This window comes from Pezoporus wallicus, unplaced genomic scaffold (assembly GCF_028554395.1).
Source record: "Pezoporus wallicus isolate ANWC-B61680 ecotype Strahan unplaced genomic scaffold, APGP_CSIRO_Pwel_v1 contig_447, whole genome shotgun sequence".
NCBI lineage: Eukaryota > Metazoa > Chordata > Aves > Psittaciformes > Psittacidae > Pezoporus > Pezoporus wallicus.
The window spans coordinates 763,373-773,169 of NW_026636385.1; the positions used below are offsets into that span (position 1 = coordinate 763,373).

The following is a 9,797-nucleotide window of genomic DNA, read 5'->3' on the forward strand; positions in this document are numbered from 1 at the left end:
CATCTTCCAAACCGAAGTACTAGACATAGAGTCTGCAGAGTATTGTCATAGCTGGATGTATTTCACTTTATTTTACTTACAGCTGCTTTAGGAAGGAGATGTTTTGTTCATTAGCTTATTCATGCATTGCCATTCTTCTGTTATCACTGTAATATGGTTTCATCTTAAGGATAATTATGAAGTTAATGTAAGCACTGCTGAAAGAGACACACTATTTATAGTGATTAAATCACTGTGTAAAAAAAAAAAATCAGAAACGTCTCTTGAGCCCTCTAGTGTTTGAAATTAAGTCTCAACGGACTTGGGAAGGTTCCTGCTTGTCAAAACTGATATCCTTGATATTTTTACATATCTCAAATAGCATTGATAACTCCTCCTGTCACTCCACTGAATTACTAATGTACACTAGTACTAATGTGCTACTGCATTATTACTTGCAATCCAGCTGCTATTGAGCACCTTTGACAGCTGACAAATGAAGAATAATACAGAGTATTCCCCTCTAAAATCATGTTTTTCTCCAGTCATATTGTTAGTGCCATTGTATTTTAGCACCAGAGTGAATTATTCTTCATCCATTTTAAAAAAAAAAAGTAAATTCTGCTAGAAAACTTCAGGAAATAATTTTTCAATTAATTTCACTAAATTACAACGGTAAAATAAAAAGGAATGAATCACAGCAACAATCAGAGTAACAAAATTAATTTAAACTTGCCTTTCAATAACAAGAATTTTAACTCTTGTTGAATTTGCTGATCTGAATATTTGTGGAATTTTATCTGATGCCTCAAGTAAGACAAAAGTAGCCACACAGTGCAGTATGAGACTTACCCACCTCCACAGAATCCTGGGTTTTGCCTTTTAAGCCCTCACTGACCAAGGAACAAAGCCTAAGTTCTTAAACATCATTCAACTTAGATGCATTCAATAGCCCAGTTTGCACTGGAAAATTATGTCTGTTGAAGTACTTCAAAACAGGATATACCAAAATATGGCTTTTGAAACATATATTTTTTATTATACATTATACATTTATATTAAAATATGCATTTATACTGTATACAGATTAGTTAGCAATATATATCTTTTTCTATTCCACACACAGTATGCTTTTAATATAATGTATTTAACAATTATATAGCACTGACATTATTTACAATATATACTAGGTTGCAGTGTAAGCTGCACAATTATCATAAAAGTTTAAAATAGAAAAAATTTTAAAAAAAAGCATTTTTAAAGCATTTATTTTCTGCTTACCATTCTTCATCAATATCAGTGACACATGCTGTGGGCATATCAAATGCATACAAACCTTTCAGGAATCCACTGTTTCTACATCACATTTAAAAGTCCTGAAAATTGTGAAGCAACTCAGCCAGTATTGAAAAACTTGGATCTGTTCTTTCATGTTTTCACATTAAAGGCTGTCCAGAGCAGACCAAAACTAGGCAGCTGACAAGACAAAACAGATATACAACCTAAAGCATAGTGCTACACGCCTCTGGATTTTTTAAATTAACCCATCTCTGTTTTGCTTCCTGAATCTCATATTGTAACTGACAATAACCACAATGATGCCTTCTCAAAACATAAAATCGCATCAGCTGCCAGCTCACTGCTTATAAACTCATTTAAGACAACTTATAAAGACATAACCTTTAAGCGTGTGCGCAAACAATATGCAATCAAATACGCAACACAAATATCTATAAAGTTAGATGAAGTATTAGGATTACTGCAGCTTTCTCTGACTGAAGCAAAGCATATGGTGGTATAATGGAGCATGAATTTACAGCAGCAGAGATCTACGATATAGATTAAAGCTTCATCTGTGAGAACATGCTGCACAGAAGAAAAACCCAGCCTTTTTGGGGGGTGGGTGGGTTTATGCATGATGAACGGCAAACACTCTTCTGTAGAACTAGGACTCCCTCTGCTGCTAACATGGAAGTAAAACCCAAACCCTTCCTTGAGACCCACTACAAATGTGCTCCCCGATTTTGAGTTTATCGAGGTATAAATATGCTTCCCATGCTATCTGGATGGATGGAAGGTTTGCAGGTAGGGCTGACAGGCTCCTGTCATCCATATGGAGCATGGAAAGCTCCAAAGAAAATGAACTCTACTCAACTAATTCTGTCTGCATTCACTGCGGTTCTGAATGGAACAAGCACTTGATAGCTTTTCTTACTTTTTAAAACCAGAAAATCACAGATATATGACCAAGTATATCTTTACATCTTTATAGAAACCTCCATTTTTAGGAAATTGTGGCTTATTTATCCTGTTAGAAGAGTTTTTGATGGTTTAGGGGTTTGGGTTTTTTTGGTTTTTGGTAGGTTCTTAAGTTAAACTAGATCTCGAAGTGAAAAACATACAGTCTTTAGCAAGAATACATGATTGACTGTCCTGGGTTCAGCAGTAGCAGTCATTTTTCTCCTTCTTAGTATCTGTACCACTGGTGCAGTGCTGTGGTTTTGACTTTCAGCCTGGGAACAACACTGATAACATCGATGGTTTTAGTTGTTGCTAAGTAATGTTTACTCTGACCAAGTTACCCAGAAGGGCTAGACTGCTGCCCAGGTTAGGCTGGGGATCAGTCAGCGGGTGGTGAGCGGTTGTATTCTCTTCCCTTGTTATTTCCCTTGTCATTATTATTATTGGTGGCAGCAGTAGTGCTTTGTGTTATACCTTAGTTACTGGACTGTTCTTATCTCAACCCGTGGGAGTTACATTCTTTCGATTCTCTACGCCATACCTCCGGGAGCAGGGGGAGGAAGAGAGGGGAGTGAGCAAGCGGCTGCGTGATTCTGAGTTACCGGCTGGGCTTAAACCATGACAGTTCTTTGTGGTGCCCAACGTGGGGCACGAAGGGTTGAGACAATGACAGATCTGACCAGAGGGTGTCTAATCTATTTGCGATAAGCATTCATTGTTTTGGATTAACAGTCACTCGTCACAATGCTGATTTATTGGCACTCAGAGTTGTTGCTCTTGATCTCACAGTTCCAGCATGTCGTACCTTACTTACAGCTGGTATTTGCTGTGTGTTTATCAGCTGGGGGCTTGGGCTAAGGTTCTTGTTTCACTGTACTTTATGGTAATGACTTGTAATACAATAGACTCATTGATCATGAAACTGATCTGACTTGCGTTCCCAGTGTGGTCATCACCTCTATACTTTGGGAGTTATATAATGGAAGTGTTTAGCAATTACACATGTTTTTTTCCCTTCTCAGGTGGTCAGCCTATGAAGGAGACATTTCCTTACCCCCCCAGCCCTGCCCCCTCACCCCCCGAATATTTACCATGGGAGTAAAGGAGGACCACCAAGAGATTTTCCTAGAGGCTGGACAGTCATGAGTGGCAGGGTGTGTGAGACAGTATGGGCAAGCATCTATGCCTGCGGGCCCCTCCAGTGCTTTGGAAGCATCACAGGTGGAAGGCAGCTGCATGGAGTCCCCAGTGACAAGCTGCAGAAACTGCTGCAGGAGAGGGTGAATCGAGTCAGTTTGCCGAGGTGAAAGCCATCCAGCTGGCCCTGGACTTTGCTGAAGGAGAAAAGTGGCCAGTACTTTATGTCTGTACTGATTCATGGATGGTGGCAAATGCCCTGTGGGAGTGGTTGCAGCAATGGAAGCAGAGCAACTGGTAACGCAGAGGTAAACCCATCTGGGCTGCTGCACTGTGGCAGTTACATTCTTTTAGTTCTCCTCCCCATTCCTGAGGGAGTGGGGAGAAAAAAAAAGGGGGGGAGTGAGTGAGTGGCTGTGTGGTTCTGAGCTACCGGCTGGGCTTAAAGCACGACACTGACCAACATTAAAAGCTGAAATTTGAGATGTAAAGTTGCTCATGTAACATGATGACCAAAGGGATGAAATGAGTGTGTTGGCAACAGTTTGAATTGACATTAGAGTGACTTCCCTGTGAGGGTGCTGAGACACTGGCACTGGTTGCCCAGAGAAGCTGTGGCTGCCCCATCCCTGCCAATGTTCAAGGCCGGGCTGGACGGGGCTTGGAGCAAGCTGCTCTAGTGGAAGGTGTCCTGCCCATGGCAGAGAGTTGGAACTGGATGAGCTTTAAGGTCCCTTCCAACCCAACCCAGTCTGGGATTCTGTGACTTTGTGCCAATCCATTCAAGGCCAGTACCTGTTGGTGGTACGTGGTGTCAGGGTCAGGGCCAGACCTGGCAGCCGAGGGCAGGAAGCCACATCATTTCACACTTCTTTTAGTCCCAGTTGCCAACGTGCATTGCGCTGGGAAGCAGTGGTCACGGTACAATGAGTTATTTCTTGAGGAGTCACAGCTCTGCAGGGCAAGGGGAACGTTAGTCAGTGTTGTACTGCCGGGAAGGCTGGCCAAACCCTGCGTGTGTCCCTTCTTGTTCGGGGTGTTTCTGAGGGAACCAGAGAACTTACAGGACACACGCAGGCCAAGCGCTGCCCGCTGAAGGTCGGGGGCTATGATAATCGCTTCAAGCTGCGGCAGTAGACCATTAACAGACCCACTCCCGCGTCACGACATCGGGCTGCCCTTGGCGCCGCCAAGAGGAAAATCCCTGCGCCTCGCCCAGCCCCTCGCCAGCGCTCTCGACGGTTGATTTGTAGCGCCTGACGCGGCGCCGGCGCGGTCTGTGAGCCATGGCGGACGAGGAGTTGGAGGCGCTGCGGCAGCAGCGGCTGGCCGAGCTGCAGGCCAAACACGGGGTAAGGACGAGGCGCCCGCTCGGCTGCTGCCCTGGCAGTGCCCCCTGCGCCCTGCCGCCGAGCCGGGGCAAACGGGAGCTCTGCGGGCGCGGCACGGCCTGGTCGTCACGCCCGAACCTTCTCCGGGCGTGTGGGAGGGGAGGCGGGCGGGACAGGGCCTCGCCGCGAGTAAAGGCTTCGGCAAGAGACCGGGGAGCAGCGGGGAGCGGCCCGGTCGTGCCCGATGCTTTGGCTGGGGACGTCCCGAGTGAGCTGTCACCGGCCCCGGGCCCGCACCCGGTGCGCGGGCTGCCGCCGTGCGGTGCTCGGCCCATGAGCGTTCCCTCCGCCGACCGGTCCGCACGGCGCTCGCTCTGAGTCACCATCGCCGGGCGTTCCAGTCTGTGTTTAGAGCTAAAATGTCAGCTATGATCAGTCCCGTTTCTTCTCACTGTTGGTTTCCTGTTGAGCTGCCACACTTTGTAATGGTACTTACGAAATTTGAGGTGCAGATTCAACACAGAGTTCATCTTTTTTACTTTTTTATTTTATTTGCTTCTGAATAGCAGTCTCGGCTGCATTAGTCCCAAACTACCGTGCTAGGATTTTGCTTTCTTCTTCATTGATAAATACAAAGCATTACGTTGAATTTAATTTCTCCTCAGCTTTAATGGAGTTTAAATGCCTTTGTCTGCTTTCGGGGCCTTGGGAAAGTTTATTACCTTCAGCCCAACAGGAAGGCCTTTTAATAATGTCCGAACCGACAGCAGTTTGTGGATGGATCCAGCAGCACAAGTCATCATGCAAGTTTGCATTGCTGTTGTGTGAGGAAACCATGGGGTGGCACATTTATTTGCCAGGGCAGCAGATTCTTACTATCAGGATGTCATCTGTGGTCAGGCGGGTTTAGTTTACATTGACTTTGCTGGAATATTGAATGGTTTGGATGGGTTGATGGTCATACTTATTGTGATCTCATTCTTCAGGATCCTTCTGGTGATTCATCGCAGCAGGAAGCAAAACAGAGGTATAAATGAGAACTATTGACTTTTGGTCTCACACTGAGTTGTTTTGGAACCTTTTGCATTTATATATTTTTTTAAATATTTTCACTTCTTTGAAATACCTGATTTTGGTTTTTTTGTGGTTGGAAAAGTCACCAAAAAAGAATAGCTTAAATGTCAGAAGATTTAATCCAGGGATAGCTAAAATCTGATCAATGCAAGTGTGGCCCCCAGGCCATGACTATACAGGATGATCTAGCACAGAGCTTCAGGGCAGTCTGAACCTTCACTGGGGTGGGAGCAAAGGGAGGAAAACAGCACCAGCAGCTCGGTTTCACTTTGGACCTCAGCTGAATGCAGTAACCTTTTAAGTGCTTTGAGCACCCTGGTCTATTGGAACGTGTCCCTGCCCATGACAGAGGGTTGAAACTTGATGAGGTTTAAGCTTTCTTTCAACCCAAACCAGTCTGTGGTTCTATGAACCTCATGATCCCTAGTTATATAACAGGATGTTTGGGGGAAGCATTATCACTCCCACAGTCATCTGCTTCTGGAACTGGGAAACCTTGGCTTTTCAGGGTTGCTAAGACCTGGTCATAAAAAAACCCTTGAAGACTTGTGGAGCTCTTCCCAAACTGGTGTTTGTCTGAGTGATGAGTTTGGGTTTGGCTCTGTTAGTGCAGTGGGGACATGCTTTCCTAGTTGATTCAATTTTCTGGGACATCTATTGCAGTTAAAAATGTGAAACAAAAAGCTTTGTGTCAGAACTTAGTGCAGAAGCACTGCAGAAGCTGCAGTAAGTGGAGAATTGAAGATACGTGTTTAAAGAGCTCAACTTTGCACACACTCAAAGTTTATAGCAACTGAAATGCATAAACTAAAATTCCAGTTTTGCAAATATTTAGTAACTGTAAGCATATGAAGACTTATTAAAAACTTCTACATAAATAAGGAGGTTTGGTTCTGTCTTGCAGTTGCATGGACTGTTCCTTAACACTTGCTGTACCGTGCGCTCCCTTTGAATTCCACATGAAATTCAGATTTCTGAATACAGAGTATTTACAAGTGGGTAGCATGGCTTTTGTCTCTGAGATGTAATAACAAACAGGAGGAAGGTGTGAGTAGTAATAAATCCACATTGATTTCTTGGAAGGTGTGGTCAGCTGTTTAACTTGTCAACATACATAGAGCTACTCACAACCGAAAATGCTACAAAAGGAATTGGGTTGATGTGGGATTTGAAGGGACCTCAAGAAGTCACTGACAAGAATTGAATGTCTTCTGTAGTTAGCTGGTTTGTGTACATTATTTTGGGTGTTTCAAATCACACTTCTAATGTGTGGTTGATTTTTCATTACAGGGAAGCAGAGATAAGAAATACTATTTTAGCTCAAGTTCTTGATCAAGCAGCTCGTGCAAGATGTAAGTATCCAAGTAACTTTCTAATTAAAAATTCCCACCTAGTGTGCTCCAGTGCTGCTCAGATCAAGCATGTATGTGCTTCTGTAGAGGCCAGAGCAGAAAAACACTGGTGCTGATGAGAAGGTGAAACCATTACAGCTTTTTAGTTTGATGGCAACAATTGGAGGGGTAGGGTTAACTGACATCGAAATGATGGTTTTTTTTTTAATTAATAGTAGGAATTATAGTAAGAATCAAAATTAGATTAATTAGGATCAAATATGTAAAAGTAAGAAATAAAACTGTCTTGTATCTTTCTATGTTTTACATAAATGAAAATGCCTTTCTGAATTTATTTTATGATGCTGGCATGAAGAAGACAGTTGCATAGGGATATCTGTCACTTTTTAGTTCCTAGTGAAGGTATTTGAGTATGATTTAAAACAAATGGAACCTGTTTCTCTTGCAGTAAGTAATCTAGCACTTGTGAAACCAGACAAAGCAAAAGCAGTGGAGAATTACCTTATACAGATGGCAAGATTTGGACAATTACCTGGAAAGGTGAGTTATATTTTTCTAATTCTTTCTTGCATGTATCTGTTAGCAAACCCAATTCACACTTAAAAAAAAAAGGGGGGGGGGAAGGGAGGTGGTTTTAGTATCTGTAAATTAAATAACTGAAAAAGACAACTGAGAGCTTCTAAGTAGTGTTATATAATTCCTTTTATAAGAAAGTGTAACAGGTGGGAGCCTAGCTAGGATCTAATTCCCTCTCATGACTGAGCGTCATAACAAACCATGTTTTTGTCAAAGTGTATTCAGTAGAGTGTACATGTTTATGTTCATCGTGACTGTTTGTCAGAGAGAGGCAGGAAAACATAGGTGTGCAGCTGTTCTGTGACCTTCATACTTGGCTGCAATGGGGCACCTGGCCAACACTCTGAGCATAGACAACAGTGAGATCATGAGAGCCTGCGTAGCTTCTCCACAAGTAAACAATTAGAAATCTGGCATAAAGCTGGTTGGTTTTCTAAGGGTATAAAGGCAAGACCCTCTTGAGGCTGAATCTGGAGCCTCACCTTTGGGTGGACGCACCACATAGGAATTCTTCCAGTTACCTGAGACTCCTGGCATCGGCTGCAACGGGGCTTCCCAGCTTGAAGTGTGGACCTGGATGATGATTCGGTGGTGACTGGTCATGTATTTCTTCTGATCTCTGTTCTCTCTATGCAGTAATGACTTGATGCATTACTAATTTTCCTCTGTACTTTATATATAAATATATATGTACTTTATATATATATGGTTTGCTTTAGTGTGCTTACTTACTTTAGCATGCATGGTTTAATAAACCATGCATATTATAGAGCTAGTGTACGCACGTTTTGTGGCGTACCCTGCCTGGCAGCAGAACAGAAGGGGAAATGTGATTCAGTTGTTTGATACAGCATCTCTCAGAATGTGTTTATATGGCTTTTCTTCTGCTTTCCTAGGTATCGGAACAAGGTTTGATAGAAATACTTGAAAAAGTGAGTCAGCAAACAGAAAAGAAAACGACAGTAAAGGTAAGCTTAGCTTCCTACATGTAATTTTGATTTGTTAAAGGGCAGAAAAATTGCAGGTATTGGACCATTTCTTCCCTGTGAGGGTGGTGAGGCCCTGGCACAGGTTGGCCTGAAAGGCTGTGGCTGACCCATCCCTGGCAGTGTTCAAGGCTAGGTTGGACAGGGCTTGGAGCAACCTGCTCTAGTGGCAGGTGTCTGTGCCCCTAGCAGGGGGTTGGAACTGGATGAGCTTTAAGGTGTCTTCCAACCCAAGCCAGTCTGTGATTCTGTGAACTTCACTTTGTATTTACTACCTGTCTTACCTACAGTGGTAAGTTCTGAGATTGAATCCCATCAGTCCTTGCCTATAGTAAGAATTGCAGATGTTGGCACTGGGCTGTCAGTGTTCTGTTGTGTCTGTCCTGCACTCTTACACGAGGCAGGGACTTGGTGGGTAATGGGGTGAATGTTCTGCTCCCATGTAATGTTTTCAATGCATGGAGGTTGAGAGGCTTGCTGTGTGTTGTATTTACTGTGACCGTTCTATTTTCACATTTCATTTTAGTTCAACAGAAGGAAAGTATTGGACTCCGATGAAGAAGATGACTACTGATACTACTGTAGGACTGTCTGCCAAAAAAAAAATGCCTGGGAAAAGGCAACATGCTTTTGTCAGGCAGAATGCAGGATCTGAAAATGTTTACGCTTTTTTTTTTTTGTGTTTTTTTTTTTTTGTTTGTTTATAATTAAAAAGGCCAACAAATGAACTCGTCTTTTTAAGTCTGAGAAGGGGATACTATAACATAATTTTTTTGTAGTGTAAGAGGCCTGAGCAGTGTGGGGTTCCCCATTGCTTCATTAGCATGAACAGTTTGTTGCCCTGTACTCATTGTGTAAGCTATGCTTCCAGCAACAGCACACGCTTAACTTGCTGCAATTGGAGATATATGTCCTAGGTTCAGCAATAGTGGTCATTTTTCTCCTTCTTAGTAGCTGGTGCAGTGCTATGTTTCTGACTTTCAGCCTGGGAACAGCGCTGATAACACTGATGGTTTTAGTTGTTCCTAAGTAATGATTACTCTGACCAAGGACTTTCTGAGTCTCATGCTCTGCCACGGAGGAGGGGAAACCAGGAGGAAGCAGAGACAGGACACCTGACC

The 9,797-nt window shown here is 43.2% G+C and overlaps 1 protein-coding gene across 1 annotated transcript; it reads left to right on the top strand.

Annotated features, from left to right (window-relative positions):
• The first annotated feature begins 4,643 nt into the window (after positions 1-4,643).
• Positions 4,644-9,797, top strand: PDCD5 (programmed cell death 5). Its single transcript, XM_057400150.1, has 6 exons — positions 4,644-4,709; positions 5,675-5,715; positions 7,053-7,114; positions 7,563-7,654; positions 8,587-8,658; positions 9,203-9,797. Exons 1-6 carry the CDS (start codon positions 4,644-4,646, stop codon positions 9,248-9,250), a joined length of 381 nt encoding a protein of 126 aa, XP_057256133.1. The 3' UTR covers positions 9,251-9,797.

Coding starts and splice junctions, on each gene's coding strand:
- PDCD5 (XM_057400150.1), top strand. CDS start 4,644: ATGGCGGACGAGGAGTTGGAGGCGCTGCGGCAGCAGCGGCTGGCCGAG. Junction 7,115..7,562: donor TCAAGCAGCTCGTGCAAGAT/GTAAGTATCCAA, acceptor TTTCTCTTGCAG/TAAGTAATCTAGCACTTGTG. Junction 7,655..8,586: donor TTGGACAATTACCTGGAAAG/GTGAGTTATATT, acceptor CTGCTTTCCTAG/GTATCGGAACAAGGTTTGAT.